Below are 17,359 nucleotides of genomic sequence, written 5' to 3' on the forward strand. Positions count from 1 at the left end.
TCATCCTATCTGTTCTGCAGAGAAGTGCTTGTCCTGCTGCTGAGTTGAGGTGAGCCCTGATTGCTTCCATTACCCTGCAGTGCAGCGTCCCACAGAGTGGGAACAAAAATCAGAGTAATAACAAGAGAGAAATGAGCTGCATTTCAGGCCAAAGGCTCTGCCTCCTTGACTGACTGTCACCTGTTTACACGCTCAATGGAGAGGAGAGGAGTGTTGAAAGCCACAACAAAAATTAAAACTAGCACAGAAGTCAGTGCCCCCCTTCCTTTAGAGAGAGAGAGAGAGGGGAAAAAAAAAAAAAAAACAAGCGGAGGTTTTGTGCTCTGACCCTGAGGGGGCTGGCGTAGAGGCTCCAGAATATAGGCCAGTTATTGAAGCAGAGAATGAGGAGCAGCAGGAGAAAATATAATACAATTTGCATAGACAGACTTTGGCATCTTCAGACAAAGGATCACAAAATGCTTAACAAGAGTGAGAAGACAGAGCACAGCTGTGGGCAGTTGCCCATTTATGGGCAGAAGCAGAGAACTGGGAGGTGAATATAGAGTCAGGTAAAAAGAACAGAATGCTGAAATGAAAAATGTATAACTCGATTAAAAGATGAATAAAGGGTATATGATGGATAACTAGCTGCTTAGGGTAGTAACATAGCTAGAACAGGAATGATGCAATTTAACTGAGCGAAGATCAGAAGCAAAATCCTCACAGTGAGTTCGATTAGGCTGTGCTACCACCATCTGAAATTAGACAGGAGAAAGTAATACACTGTAGAAAACAATCTTGTATTGGCCGAGGGCTGGCGAGGTCATTTCCCAGCTAAACTGCGTGTGTTGTGTTCTATTATTTAGAAGCAGCAAAGTCACAAGTAAGGATTTTCCCAGATTATTTATAACCAGGGCGAATGGAAAGATGCAGTAACAGGGAAGGGGCACATGGGGTTTAAATCTCAGTGGTATGGTGGGGTTTATGGTAAGATTTAAAGACAGGATGTGACTTAGTAGCTCAGAGGAAGGGGAAAAGCCCCAAAGAGACAAGTCAGAGCCACTGAAAGAGGATCTGTTTGGTGTGTGGAGGAGCACCAGGGGAAGCCAAGATGGGAGAGGTGGACTGGAACAAGCTGTCAGAGGAATAGCTGGATAGACGACTGGAACATGTCCCTGAAGAATTTTAAAAGATTAAAATGACAGGGGAAGAGAAGTGAGCTGCTGGGCCCAATGTAGGTTGGAAAAAGGAAACACGTGTGAGAGACCAAAAATAGCTACAGATATAGGAAGTGTGCTGTGGAAACAGATTGCTTGCACCAGCTGTCAGCTGGAACCGGCATTAGTTTTTCTCAGTAAAAATATCCCCATGAGGTGGGAAAGTATTAGCCCCATTTTACAGAGGAAGAAAACAAAGGCAGGAAGGTTAGAGGCAATGAAGGATTCTGTATGGGGTTGGATTAGAATATAGGAGCTCCTTGCTTTCAATCCTGTGCTTCATTACCTAGACCAGGCTGCCTCTCACATTAGCAAGTTATACCACTTGTGATCAGAGGCTGCACTAGCTCACCATCACAGGAGCTGGCTCAACTGCAATGAGCCTGTATCCCTCTAAAAGTTGTCTGACAATGGTGCTGGGAGAAAAAGCACTTTTTGAGAAAGGGGCAAGTAAATTAATGGCTAAAACAAGTATTCAGCCAATACAAAATGTGGTGAATTTTGGCTTTGCAAAGCATGTGCAAGCCAGTCCTGTTATTTATAAAGTTATTTGATATTTGGTAACATTAGAAGCCCATCCCAAGTGAACCCAGGTCAATCTCTGGAATATCTGCACAGTGTCTGAATGGGTCATCCAAGTATGTCCATGGGTAGATCACACTAATGCCATTCAGATCATCTTTGTAAATTCAGAAATGCTAACAGGCTCCAATACAGCTGAAATGAACCAAATCCCCTAGATTCTTAAGTTGTTTTCCCATCTTCCACCAGCTCTAATAATAAAAATATACATGTATAAATAATCATTTGGATGTGGATGTAGACCCTTTGATCCCAAAGGATCCTAAAGCATTCCCTAGACCACAGATGTGCAGCTGCCTTTGGGACAAAGAACAGCAGCCCAGAGCACAGCAACACAAAAGCAGAGTGAGAAAACGTTGGCTGTGGACACTGCATCACTCCCTCTACTTTTACAGAGAGGCCATGAGGTCTTTAGTGTCCATGCAGGCCAAACAGGACCTCGGGTTTGAAGGTCTCATTTGAATGAGCGCCTAGAAAGATAGAGGGCTGAGCTGATCCACCTGGGATTTGACTTTGTGTTTCCATTGAATTCCAGGTGCTTCGATTCCAATGCATGGACCAGTAAGCCATTCCCTTACTGTATCCACTAACAACTTTAAAACAAAGACAGCAACAAGTTGTTTAAGAGAAACTGATGGTGGAGAGTGGCTTGTGAGAAAGTAATTTGACATAAATTTGTTTTGGTTCTTTATCTATGTCAGAACTGGTTTGCTAGCCACTGGTTATTTGCAAGACACATACTAGATAGGTGATGGTGGTGCATGCAGGGGATGGATTAAGCGGGAAGTAGCCACTCGTGAAAGTGAATATCGAAGGTGGCCCATATTCTATGAGGTAAACTAATGACACAGATACTATCGATGCCGGGAAGATGAAAGTAAGACTGAGCTAGGGGAAAATAAAACCAAAAAGAGACACCCCCCCACACACAGACGCATGTCATAGCAAAACCCCTGCTGACATAGCGATAATGTTGCTATGGGTTATTTTAAATAAAAGAGCCCTTTTATTTATTGTATAATTCCACTCGTTGCCCACAAAACCACTTCCTTTTCTACGAAAGGGGCAACAGCGTGAATTCTCCCTCAGTTTTGAAAACTTAAGACAGACGGCTGGGGCTGGTGTCTGTGTCAGACAAGTATGAAGTCAGGAGTTTTAACGTTCTGTCTCCTCTGCTTTCAGTTGGAATCCCTCTATGGTAAGTGGCGTTTGGGGTTTTGCTTCTTACAATAATCATCCATAAGGCATTTAAGACACACAATGACCAGATGTGTAAATGGGGAATGACTGTCAGGATGGGGTTGGGGGGATGGGGGAACAGAAACAGTTAAGAAAAATAGTTGCCTAGAGGAAAGAGGTCAGCCTCAACCTTACCACCACCAAAAAGAGGTTGATCTGAGCTGAATTTGTGCCAGCACAGAACATTTGCGCGGTCTTTGAGACCCACAAAAATATGCACTTTGCAAGTGGACAAGTGAAGAACGTAAACAGCCAGTTACCTTTCAGATATAGCTAGTGTAGCTGTCTTCCCTTATGGAGCATAATCTATTAGAAATGTAAAAGTGCACCAGGTGCCTGTATAAGGAGATCCATACTGAGCTATTGATTTCAAGGAGGAGTCATGCTTACGTGGGGAATTCTTTTAACTTGGAAAACATATATGGGCTGAAGAAGTGGTTTAGGTCATTTATATTGCAGGATGGAAATGCAGAGTGATTTATAAGGAGCCCTGGGTGATGCCATCGAGCTGACCATGACCATAACACTGACGAGGCAGTTTATGGGATTCAGCACCCTATCGCAGCATCGCGTGCAAAGTATGCCAGAACTCGCTTCCTTTTAACTTCTCTGAAACCCACTTTCCATTACATACTAGTCCAGTGCAGAAATTCAGTCAATATTTGATTAAAAGAAGAAATCTCATTAACCCATATACTGTTGTAGGATTTAGTGTGATTTGCCCTAAGTAACAGTACTCTGAAGTTTGGGATTTGGTGGGTATTATTACTAAGCCCCATTTAAATTTGTTCCTTTGAAGGTCATGCCTAGGGCCATTGGAAATAGATGGTACTGAAATTCCAGTGATATAAAGTAGGTTTAAAGTCTCTGTGGAATTTTAGTACTTCCAGGGTTTTATGCAGAAATTAAGCTTTTATTTAAGTAAAAAAAGCTTCAGAACGTTAGCTAATGTAGTGCCGGCATCCTAGGCCATCAAACTGGCAGATCAAAAGAATGGATGAAGTCCTGGCCTTATGGAATGCAATGGCAAAACTCCGATTGACTTCAGTGGAGTGAGGATTTCAATATTTCCAGTAGTGTGTGAGCTGGCCCTTGTCTCAATGAGGAGTTAACTTGAAAAAGCTATTAATGAAAACCAAACACCAATACTAACCACTTCCATTTTAGCAGAAACATCCAGCTAACATGCTTTATCCAGTGTAGCTGGACTCATTGGAAAGGACATTTCATATGAAAAGAAGGAGACTGCAAATGAATGTTCTCTCAGACACTGGCATTTTTTTGACGTTCAAGCTGGGAATCAGGAGGAAAGGAGGAGCAAAGGGAGAGAAAAGAGGGTGATTTCAAAAGCTCCTCTGAGGGAAAAAATGAAATCTCACAGGAAATGTTTTTCTACATTGCTTTCAACATATAACACGGTAATTATTTACTATTATTATTAAAAAGGACAAGACCGGGTGAAATAAGGGGCTGTTTGGTTTAGAGTATCTCAACAAGGATGCAAAGAATTTATGGAATATGTTACCCCATAAAATACTATTTCCAAGCATTTTAGCAGAATTTCAGTAGGAAAAAACATAGCAGCATTTTAACAAAAATGCATGCAAATTTGCAGGCCCTAGCCCTGCTCTATGGATATATTTCCGATCAGAAACTGTGCCATGTAAATTAAAATTTATTTTGGTCTTTGCGACTTTGTGGCATAATCTTGATAAAGAAATCACTATGAGAATGTGCAGCCTCAGGCTCCAGTCCCTACCCAGACTTCTATTGACTTCATTTAAATGGAATTGGATCTGCATAAGGCATGCAGGAATAGGCACTAAACGGCGAAAACGAAAACATCAGGCCTTCAATCTGACGTGAGGTTTTTTGTATTCATTTAGTTTACCTTGGAAGGGCTTAATATTGGTCCCTTTTGAATTCTCCCTCAGACAAATTTCCCTTGCACATTTCTCCACAAAATCTCCAAGAGATTCCATATTCGTAAACTGCCTGTCTAAAGGTCATGGTAACATTGCCATAGGGCTGCAGACCAGACAGCGATGGGGTTCTGGCTGTGGAAAGTTGTCTATTCTATATTTTTCATGTAGCCATTTAAAAGTTAACATTTGCCAACTGTTATCACGGGTTACAACAGAAACCTCCTATTGTCAGTGTAGGGAGAAACCATACTCATCTCAGATACTAGGGTGGAGGTACTGAATGGCAAATGCTGACATTTTAATAGGGACCACCATAATACTTATATTTATCCTATAGCATAGACAGGCAAGTAGTATATCTGTGGCCAACACCTTTTTTCCTGTAGAATAGCTCTGCTCTTTGGGTCTGGGCCCTGATTCTACAAAGACTTGTGCATACACTTAGCTTCAGACATGTGAGTGGCTTAACTGAGTTCAGAGTGCATCGGCTTAGAGTGGCTGGAAGGGTCAGTGCTTCAGTGACTTAAAACTGTAGTTATTTTCTTTATGCTACTGGAAGAAAAAAAATAATCCAAGCTCATCTTCAGCAGCAAACACATGCAGCTGAGATTGCGTTGGTGACTTTCACGAGTACGTTACAAGTAAAGCTCTGTTCTGAGAGTTAAACCGCAGAACAAAAATGCCCTCACCCCCGCCCAACGGTCCAAGACTATTCCCACCCAGCCATCCCACCCTCAACTCCAAGTTTCAAAATGAGGGTTAAACTTTATTTTATTTTTTTAAGTCTGTTATGGCCAGATGCGATTTTACCTGGGCTGTTTGCAAATGGCATTGAGTCACGGACCAGTCTGAAAGCCAGTAGCAGCTGGTAGTCAGCTGGCAAATAAAACACCTATTGGTCACTGGCCATCCAACCACCACTGGTGCAGAAATCCATGAGCCCCCACCAAAGTGCCCACTGACTCTACTGAAGATGCTCAGGAAGATGCTCTAACTCAGGAAGCATGTTGGCCGGACTGAGTTAGAAACATAATTTAAATCTCTTATGGAAGCCAACATAGCTTGTGCACGCATGTGCGCACACACATGCTTGTACCCATCAGTCCCACATTGCAACCAGAAATATAAGTGGCCAGAGTCTCCTTTTCCTTAAACCAGGAGAACCTCCACTTAAGTCCAGAGTTACACCTGCTTGTGAGATTTTAACCCCTGCCACAGTCTTCTTATTGCTATTGCATTATGTCAGCCTGATTTTCATGAAAAAAATACAACCTTAAAGATGGCACCATTCCAAATGCTTTTATACAGAATAGAAAGAGGGCATTTTGCACTCTGTATAAAAAACAGTGCTTATACATCCCACCCTTCACAGCATCTACGTGTATGTTAGGGAGCGACATCACAAACGTATCTAGCTAGTTACTATCCAGGATTGATGGGGTCCCAGAAGTAACATCCAGTCTTGGAAGCAGGAAAAAGTTACCTGTGTGGACACAAAAATCTCCTTGTCTGCCTCACTCCACAATGACTGATGATAATGAAAAAGCTTATGATGTTGTACTGGCCTGTCAGAAGTGTTACCCATTCCAGGTGATTGGGGGAATAGGATTTTGCAAAGCTGTATCACCTGTTAAAGCTGCACATTTGGGACAGTGAAGACAGCAGAAGCAACCACTAGCTACCGGCAAGAACTTTAAAGGTTCAGAGGTTTGCACAGTTTGGAATTCATTTCCACCCAATACTACCTAGTAGTTAGAAAACAGTATTCACTACAATTTCTATATTAATCATCTCGCACATTTCAGAGACATTTTTGCAATACTTCATGACAGTCTCCATTTTGGCAAGGAAAAACACAGCTTTCAGTGGCAAAGCTAACTTGGGCTCATGAAGTATGCTTGTGAAACTGGTGATCTTTCGTTGTTCTCTTATACATCATTAAAACCTCATTCACAGGAGTTGCTCTCTTTATGCTGCGATCATCACAGAATCATTAAGGTAAGGTTGGAAAGGACCTTGAGAGGTCATCTACTCTATGCTGAGGCAGGACCATGTATACCTAGACCATCCCTGGCAGGAATCTGTCTAACCTGTTCTTAAAACCACTCACTCAATGAGAGGGACTCCCTAACCTCCCTTGGTAACCTATTCCAATACCTAACTATCCTTATAAATAGAAAGATTTTCCTAATATCTAACCTAACTCTTCCTTGCTGCAGATTTAGCTTGTATCTGATCTACAGAGCATAGGACAAGGAGCAGCATCCTCCCCCTTGTCGTCTTTTCTCAAAACTAAACATGCTCAGTTTTTTAGTCTTTCCTCATAGGTCAGGTTTTCTAAACATTTTATCATTGTTTTTGCCCTTTTCTGGACTCTCTCAAATTTGTCCATGTTTCTTAGTGTGTGGCAACCAAAACTGGACACAGCTGAAGGCTCAGCAGTGCAGAACAATTACTTCTCATGTCTTAGAACACTCTTTTTAAGATACCCCAATATATTAGCCATCTTTGCAACTGCATCACATTGTTGACTCATTCAATTTACTCAGTTTACAGTTGACTCACTCAAACCCCAGACCCTTTTTTGCCGTACTACTGCCTGGCCACATTTTCACCTGTTACTCCACTGATTATTGCATCATATTTACCAAAATGTTTACTCAGTGAAGTGATCTTATTAGTCCTCAGTCTTCTTGAAGGTGGGTGGTTACAATTCTGGGCCCAGGAAGATACAAACCATCCTTCAGTTGGCCACAGTCTCACATGAATTGTACGCTTAATGACCCTCCTCCACCATTTCTATTGCTGGTCAGCAGCAAGGATGACTCCTATGCACCTCAGCATAAAAGACAGATCACCACCACTTGAACGAAAAGAATAACTCCATTAGCTTGGAGCAAAATTAGCTTGCTATCCTCGATGTGGACCAGCCACTGGGGGAGTTCCCACACTAAGCCAGTGTGCTACGTAGGTTTTTAGGATGAAAGTCACTGCTGTATAAAGCTTGTGGCCCACTTAAGCATACATAATTGCATAGTCCCATTGACTTCAGTGGGGCTATTTGTGGAGCGAGAAGCGATTCAGCGTTAGAAAGTGTAGCGAATTTGGCCCTATTTAACCAAAGCAATTGAACCACAAATCTAAAGAGCCCCAGACTATTATTAAATACTCCTCAAAAATATTAGATCAGATTTAAAATACGAGGCAAACACTGTAAGCTTTACACCTGATATATTTTCAACGTTTTTCTTCCCTCCACTGATTTGTCCATGTGGTGCCTAATTTTAAAACTAACTATCACACTACAGCCCCTACAATTAGACAGTCTTTACAAAATCGTTACTTAAAATAATTAACAGTAGCACAGCAACTTTCCACCCCCATCAAGCAGCAAGAATTATTTTAATGTTCATCCTTTCTCTTGGTGCTGGCACTTTCTATATTTGTTACTTTATTGTACAACAAGTTTTGGTCTGTAGTTCGTCCACTGGAGCAGACATCTATACTCCAGCTGGGAGTTTTACCTATCTGTCCTATCACCACACCAGTGGGAATGGGACACCAATATCTTGACTGTCAGCATACTTGGCAATAGCCCTGGAAGTGGTACAGACTATTAGAACGATCAAGGGTAACAGACTGCATAGTGGACCAGAGGCCGTGTGGTAACAGAGGAAGAGTATGACTCAGTCATACAGGGGTGACAACAATATTTTGTTTCTGTAGCACCTGCCAACTGAACACCCCAGAGGATTTTACAAATATTCAACAACATAAAAGTGTCTTTGGGCACCTGCGAGGGATGTACATATTACTAAATGTTATGAGGACACTGAGGAATGGAGGCACTTGCCCAAGGTCACTCAGCATGTCTATGGAAGAACTGGATATAGAACTCAGATCTCCCTACTCCCTGTACAGTCACTAGACTGTATGTTCTTGCTCTCTCTCTTCAGGATGCATTAAGGTCTAATGGAGAGTAAGGTAGGGAGAAGCTTGCAGCCACTTGCTTCTTCAAGTTCTGCCTCACCCCCCTCCCCACACTTAATACTTTTTACTACTGGGAACGGAGTTAGTTGTCAAAATACAACAATTTTAAAAATAATGTATAATAGATATGACAAAAAAACCTAACGTTTTCAAGGATTTTTTAGTCTAACGAACAACTGGTATTTCGGATGTCTTTGCTAATAAGGAGGTTTAAGAATACTTGGTGCAGGAGTGCTGAATTTCTTATGGCACTTCTCTGGTATGTGAACAAGACTTCAAAGAAGTAAAAAGCATGAATATGAAAGACCGCTCGAGTCCAGAAACAGAGCATACTTGGCCAGACCCTGCAAAGACTGAAGTGTGTAATTATCTACACCTGAGTACCTGTAGAATCAGGACAAGATCGCAAGCTCTTTGTATTTGTGTTTTACAATAGCTTTGAACAGCACCAAGCACAACAGGGGCTAAGTCTGGCTGGGGCCTCTAGACAATACTGGAATATCAGAACAACAACATATTGGCTCATTAAAATTCTTAATTAACTATTTTCACTCTATTTCCCTAGCATAGCAAAATAAAGTTGTTTGAAGTGAGTCTTTCAATCCAAGTGACTTTTGAAAGCCTTACTGAAAATATCGTCTGATGTGGAGAGTCAGACTTTTCTATCTGGCTGGCTGACATCCTTCTGATCTTAGGAGCCCTGATAAGAGAAATATAAGGCCTTGACTATCATCTGAGTTAATGATCCAATAACTTCGGATTTTGAATCCTGTCTAACACACATTCCCTCTGTAGCTTTAGGCAAATTACTTAACTTTCACTTTCAGTTTCTACTTGCAAAATACAGATAATACTTACTTTGTATGGGTATTGTGAGAATTAATGAATGCTACATAAGTGATTGATGTTAATGCTGGATCAATTAATGCTCTTTAGCTTCTGATGTTAATGTTTTGCAATGATTTTATTGCATTGTAGGATTTTATTTTTTAGCACTAGATAATGATGTCACCATCTTAACATCACATTATGATCCTTTAGTGATTTTAAACAGCAAATTACATTTTATTTTTCAGGAACTGATTGCTGTTTGTCACGTCAACTATGCAAAAATATAGGTAAGAGCCATTTTTAAAACATCTAATATTTCCATAAATTGTCTTAAGAGGGCTGTAAATATTTTTTTGTATCACAATATGGTGGTTCTTGAAATGGAAACATGTCCTTCTTTACAAGGGACATTGCAATTCATTCATCTTCCCAAAGACTCCTACAAAAGCCAAACTGGGAGGTACCAGGAGATCCTCAGTCAGGTGTTTTAATGGACTTCTCAAAAAAAATTTGAGTAATTTTTGCTGCATATGAGGTGATGGCTTCTCTTTTCAGGGATTTTTGTGAGCACCTGCAGCCAGAGTGGATGCGGATTTTGGTTGGTGCGAGTGGGCATGGGGTGACATGCCTTCCCCCTACCCCAGCAAGCTTCAAATGATAGGAGATATAACCATGTCAATTATTAGGATCAAACTTAATAGCAATTGCATAGAGAAAGGATGGTTTTGTGAATAAGCCACTGAACCGGGACATAGGAGATTTGTATTCAATTCTACCGCTTTGCAACCTTGGGTAACTCTTTGTGCCTCACTTACCCATCTGTAATGCTGGGTTCAGTGGGGGTCTCTAGGCACTACCATAATAACTAGTATGCAGTATCTAAACACTAACAGTGACCTACACCAGCTTACCCTGGGTCAGTGCACATGTGTTCCGCAGTATCTTCACAAGCTATTTTACCCCTTGTTTCAACATCTGAATATTAAATGTGCCCAGCAACAAGACAGAAGCGAATTCAAGGGTGTCCATAAGTGATATAGGATATATTTATCTCTCTTTCCTGCTGTCAAGAGAATGCTCATTGCGGGTTACTCCCCAAAAACACAGTGCTAGAGACCCACGCTTCAGTAGATTTAAGTGCTACAGCTATGTTTACCTGGTTTGATAATTACTTGGAGATTATTATTTTCTCTGCAGAACAACCTACTGTCTCTGATCCCCAGGTGATGGTTGAATTTCACAAGGGGATCTTCAAATTCAGCTTCAGCAACCCTAAAAATGTTACTGAATTCAGAGTGACACTGCTGAAAGGGCATGAGAGGGAGGAAATCTGTGCAATCCACATGGACAATGGGAAGGCAATACCTGAATCTAAGAGCACCTACTGTGAGCCAGTGCACTCGGGGAACAGCACGTCCTTCATTCTCAAAAATTTGGAAAGCAAGCACACGGGCATTTATCTCTGCTGCCTAGAAATCCTTTTACCTGCTCCCTACATAGAATGTAGGGTAAATGAAACCTATTTGTATATCCATGGTAAGTTCACAGCCCCTCTTTCCTTACTCTAGCTTTAGAGATATATAAATGAGAGTCAAGTATCAGGGGGTAGCCATGTTAGTCTGTATCCACAAAAACAAGGGGGCCGGTGGCACCTTAAAGACTAACAGATTTATTTGGGCATAAGCTTTCGGGGGTAAAAAAACCACTTCAGATGCATGGAGTGAAAATTACAGATGCAGACATAAATATACTGACACATGAAGAGAAGGGAGTTACCTCACAAATGGAGAACCAGTGTTGACAGGGCCAATTCAATCAGGATGGATGTAGTCCACTCCCAATAATTGATAAGGAGGTGTCAACTCCAGGACAGGCAAAGCTGCTTTTGTAATGAGCTAGCCTTTCCCGAGTGTTTCTCTAAGATACCAAACACAAACCTTGAATAAATTCTAGATTAGCACAAAAATCCATTCTGAGATTTATCTGCATGTGTCGCAGGCAAAATCTTTGTTATCAGTATCTGTACCAGAAGCAATACATAAATCTAACTTATGGCCTGCTCTAGAGAGGTGCTGAGCACTCACATCTCCCATTGGAGCTAATGGGAATATGCTGCTTACCTCTTTGAAGCAGGACTTAGGTCTGTTAAGTAACTTGGGACAGTCTATCAAAATCTAAAGGACATTTTGCTGTCTACCTGAAAGGGGCTATGACCGCACCCCCCCATGGGTACCGAACGAACATCAATCATCTTCTGAGTTACCATTCATTGTGTCTGTGATATCTCATCCTGGCTGGTTTGCAAGTGTCTCTCCTCTAGCTGAACAAGTTTATAATCTATCTGTCCAAGCCCTTGCCTTTGTTCTCTGTTAGGATGGATAATAAAACCATCCTCCCAGTTTTCCCTCTCTTCTCCCTCTGTACCTTCCATCCCGCAGCATCTGGGGAATACCAGGGTAACCATGAAATTCAATGGCCCATGTTATGTCAGACCTGATGATCTAGTGTTCCTTCTGACCTTAAAAATATATTAATCTATGATCCAAATCCTGTCACTTCTCTTGCGTAACGTTTCCAAAAGCTACCCCTTCCTTGGTGTCTGGGCAGCCAGATTTCCCAGCCATGGCTTAGTCATCTCATGCCTTGACTACTTCACTCTCCTCGGGTCTCTAATTTTGCCTCCCTCCATTTCATCCAAAATGTTGCTTCCAAATTGCTTTCTCTCACCAGTCCTTTGGACCACTGACTCCCCATTTGTGCTACTCATTAAATTAATACGCAGTCTGGTTTGGGCCTTCTAGGCCCACCCATGATGCAGCCCTGGTCTCCTTTCAGATTGTCCTTTGCCCCCTCCACTCTGTCACCAATACTAGCCTCGATGCCTCTTTCACTTCTTCCTCACACAAACTCTGGACCATTGCTGCGTTCTGCCTAATGCTCAGTGTGTCTTCCTTGAGTCCATTCACATCATTTAGAGCCTCTCAAAACACTAACTTCTGCCATTTCCCCCACTACTTAAAATGCATGGAGTTGTGAACCTGGAAAAAAAAAATTTTTAAAAGCCAACTGGGTCACTATCTTACCGAAGCTGGAAAATGATTCTCCCTCCCCACCCCAACCCAACCCCGGCACACACTTCTTTCAGACCACTCTAAGCACTGATCTCACCTACACAAAGTGCATGTGTGGGGGCGGGGGGAGAACTTATATTGCTAATCCTCAGTGATTTTTGTGGTTTTTTTTTTAATATGGTCAAGACTCAGAAGCCTGCTTTGTATCAGAAATGATGTCATGGATGCTTATTGGGATCACTGCATTTTCCGTGGTTTCCTGTATCTGCTGCATAGTAGCCTGTTGCTTAAGAAAGAAGGTAAGCAATTTCCATATATAGTCCTAGGTCCAAAGTGGATACATCGAGGGCCTAATTTCGTGAGATTTAGGGTATGTCTTCACTAGCAACTTTAAAGCTCTTCCGCGGCAGCGCTTTAATGTGGCTGTGTAGTCACGGCACCAGTGCTAGGAGAGCTCTCCCAGGGCTATTAAAAGAAAACAAAAACCAAACCAAACAAACAAAAACCCAACCACCTCCACGAGGGGAGTGCACTGTCTACACTGCCACTTTACAGTGCTGCAACTTTCTCACGCAGGGGTCAGTTACAGACACACGCACAGCATGTGCTAAGTGTGTTTCAATGATGTGGAATTCAGTCATCAGGGACAGCAGCTCAGATTTAATTTTTCCAAGTCAGACTAGCCTATTGATTAAAGGCCTGGAGCCATAGGAAGAAGGAGCAACTCTGCACAGGTCAGCAAAAATACCTTGAAGAAAATAATCAAGTGAATTGCTTCCAAAGAGGGGAAACAAATTACTGGAGAATTCCAGCTCTGTTCCAGAGCAAAAACTTCTTAAAAACAAAAAGGACAGAACAGCCACAGAAGAAGAGAGTTTTGTTGAACAGAGTCTGCTTTCCTCTTCCAATTTGTGAAGTTTGAAGGCGAACACCAGCTGCCTCTGACTTTATTATCCATTGGAAGCAGAGAGAGATTAAATCACCCTATTAAAAGGACAAAGGCAAGAGAGAGTGAATGAGGGTGAGAGACTATCAACTAAATTCAGGGCATTTTCTTTGCAGACAACGCAATGTGAATCCAACTCCCATGAGTTCAACAGTGAATATATGCCCATGGCAGCAGTGAATGCAGCTAGAAAACCAGCATTCTAAGGTTGTACTATGTCTTTTTACTGAATCATTCTTACGTTGTTAGCAACTGGCTCTCTGTGGGGAAGGGTTGGCCTGATCTGCCTTCAACTGACTTTAGGAGGGCTGTGTTATAATTTATCTGGGTACACAGTACCATCCAACAGGAATGGCAAACTAAAAGCAAAATCCCCAAAGAACTTACAGATCAGAACAACAGACCAGTCCCCAGAAATGTTAGTGCTTCAGAATAGGGCAATGTAATAACTTCAAGAATGAGGAACTGATGTGAAGCTTCAATTGATTCAGACTCTTGTGATACCACACCGTTCCCAAAATGACTCTGGGAAAGTGCATCTAGTTCAGCTCTAAGTACATCTGCTTATCACACTTTGGATCATTATAATAAAGGCCAGACTCTGGCTGTTGGCTCAGGTGTGGGAGGGTGTCAGGAGTATAGGGCTGACTTGGGCCCTTATATAGAAAATCAGCCACAAGTTAGAAGGGGAGCACAGCTAGAAGCTGGAGTGATTCAGGCTTGTTTACAACAAATTCTTAATTTCTGTTACAGGTGTGAACTTGCAAGTAGGTCACCTGTGGCACAGGAAGTTCCCTGGCACCTTCAGCTTCCTTCACGAGAAATGTCAGTTTCACAGCCAAAGAGATTTTCCCAGACTGAACTCACATGATACCGATCTGCTCAACAAGGAGATGTTAGCTCTAGAGCTATTTCCAGTCGTGTTTTGCTCTAGATATTCTGTGTTAATTTGGGCATGGCCAAATCTATTGACTGCACATCCAGTGTGACACCATAAAAAAAAAAAAAAACCCACACCACACCTTGTAGTTGAAAGGTATAGAATGTTTCCTTGCCAAGGATATTGTTGCAGTGCTTCATAGAGCGATTATATTATACCTTCTGCAGAAGGTTTCTTCTGTGATACCTCCCACTGGAAAAAACAAAAAACTAACTACCTCCACAGCCAACTCCAGCAGCGTGGCCAGCACAGCACCCATTTTACTGTGCATATTTCTGCTTTGTTATGGACAGTTTAGCAGGATTCGTCTTCAAACTTCTTAACAGCACCACACTAGGATACTTTAGTGTACACACACAGAGTCTCTGTCCCTTGGATTGGGACTCCAGACAATAGAGAAACAATGGAAGGAGAGTGTAATGTACTTTCTAGTGTCATCTAGAATCTCAGTTATTGTGCATCTTTTTTTTTAAGTTTTTTGGATTCTCACTACATCTTCACAACCCACACTGTAGGGATCATCTTTTCTATGTAGAGCTAAGGAAATTACAGAGTTTTTTCCTAGAAGAACAAAATTCTTCCAGTATACATATTGTATATTAAAATCCCAAGACTGCGGCTCTTAATTACATAAGTAAGAGCTGCAGGATCAGTCTCTACATGAGAAAGCAAGGCAGCGCCTCCTTATCCCATCCCTTTATTTATCTATATTACAGCACATACATGTTAAGGTACAAAAGACCAGAATATTCAAGAGTCCTTCATCACCTAGAATGAGAGGAAGATGAAGTTTCAGTCTTAACTTGGCACTATCTTGCTTTTGTGGCTTTGCATCAGACCTTTATTATTTCCCCACAGGGGTCGGAGGTTACCGGTACTTCACATTCCTAGAGCAGTTCAAAGCCTGGATCACCTTCAGAGTCTGTCGATACTGTGCCTTAAATGGCCCACAGGGAATCAAACCTGAATATCCTGCCAGGCAGTGCACAGCACATTACTGCTCAGTTACTCTAAAATTAGAGCATCATATTAAAACCAGTGTCGCTAATTCATATACGGTGCAGAAATACTGGTAAGAAATACTTCCATTCTCTAACAGACAGAAAACCAGGTGGCTTCTCCGATCAGGGACAGTTAACCTTAGAAAGTAGGACAGTTAGCATCTCAGAAGGGCTTCTCCACAACAACAGACCCCGAATGAGGTGGTTTTGCAGACAAGGGCTGAAAGTCCCCAGCTGAGCTGACCTACTTTTAGACCAGTATATGGAGGGAAAGAGAAGCAACAAAAAATGAATTAATAATAAAATAGCAAACCAGAACATCTGTGGCTAGAGCACTACACCAGAACTCGGGTCTGGGTGTTAGTGCTGGCTCTGCTACTGGCCTGCCAGGTGACCTAAGGACTTCCCCTTTCTGTACAAAGGAGATAATGATACTGCCTTCCCTGGTAAACCACTTGAAGATCTACTGATGAAAGATGCTAAACAACAATCCCAGGTTCTTACATACCTGTGCGATGTGCTGACTATGAGAGCCCTGTATAATACCTGTGAGAGTCCAAAGGAACGTATTACTAGACTGAGAAGGAATCTCATGAAACAGCAAGTTCCCAAAGGAAAGGTACAGAGACCGGAGGTTGTATATTATCAGAAAACACCTCAGAGACAAGGTGCGGGTCTGCCCCAAGTGGCTCAGGTGAAAAAAAAAAAATAGTCGAGTTCTAGAAATGTCACATTTTCACACCCTGTTACAGAGATGAGCCTCTCTTGATGAGCTTAGCAAAGTTTTAGACTAGCCCATTTCTTGGTTTTGTATGTGATCTCTCTGCTCTTAATAAATCTGGTTTTTATTACACCACGTGGCTCTTAGACTGTTTGGGAAACTTCACACACACCATCCTGAGGAAAGAAACCGCTCAACCCGTAAGAGGAGGTAGAAAAGGGAAGAGGGTGTTTGCAGTTTATCCCTGCGATGAACTGGGAGATGTGCTTTATTTATGGGTGACAGGTGTAATAGGCCAGGGCCTGGCGCAGCTGCTGCTGACCTGCTGCAGGACACCTGGGCCGTGGTGTCCTTGCCTACGCCTGTCTCTTGCCCTCCCCGAGGCCCCCACCCACCACTGCCTGTTGAGTCCCTACTCAGTCCTCTCCACTCCACCCCCATGACGGGTTCCACCCGGGGTGTCACCTCGAACAGTAGTACCACTGAGCCCCCTGACCCATAGGGCCTGGGCTCCCTCTCACACAGTGCTGCTGTGACAAGCTGCCAAGCCTTCCAGCCTGCACTTTCACCAGCATTCACACAGCTAGGGACACACCCAGCTGCAGTTACACGCAGGCTCTCTAACCATCAGCTTCCCAGCCTTGGACCCCTGCCCTGGTCAAATCTGGCCAGTATATGGGTTTAAACACCCGGTCCGCCTCTACCGCAATGTGAAGAGAGCAATGCACACTTGTGGTAAGCAAGTAGAGATTTTCCGCAAGCACTCCAGTCAAAGCTCACTGGTTTGGATTAAAACATAAAATAAATTAACTACAAAAGATAGATTTTAAGTGATTATAAGGGATAGCAAACATATCTAAGAGGATTACCTAGCAAACAAACAAAAACGCAATCTAAGCTTAGTGTACTAGATT

General features: G+C 42.3%; 2 protein-coding genes across 3 annotated transcripts in view; one reads left to right on the forward strand and one right to left on the reverse strand.

Annotated features, from left to right (window-relative positions):
• The window catches only part of RAPH1 (Ras association (RalGDS/AF-6) and pleckstrin homology domains 1), a 536,692-nt gene that overhangs the window by 320,259 nt on the left and 199,074 nt on the right, over positions 1–17,359 (reverse strand). The window lies entirely within an intron of this gene.
• Positions 2,913–15,096, forward strand: ICOS (inducible T cell costimulator). Its single transcript, XM_074966886.1, has 6 exons — positions 2,913–2,979; positions 10,012–10,053; positions 10,964–11,302; positions 13,024–13,136; positions 13,900–13,990; positions 14,537–15,096. The coding sequence occupies exons 1-5, from the start codon at positions 2,922–2,924 to the stop codon at positions 13,987–13,989; spliced, it is 642 nt and encodes a 213-aa protein (XP_074822987.1). The 5' UTR covers positions 2,913–2,921; the 3' UTR covers position 13,990; positions 14,537–15,096.

This window comes from Natator depressus, chromosome 11 (genome assembly GCF_965152275.1).
Source record: "Natator depressus isolate rNatDep1 chromosome 11, rNatDep2.hap1, whole genome shotgun sequence".
Taxonomy (NCBI): domain Eukaryota; kingdom Metazoa; phylum Chordata; order Testudines; family Cheloniidae; genus Natator; species Natator depressus.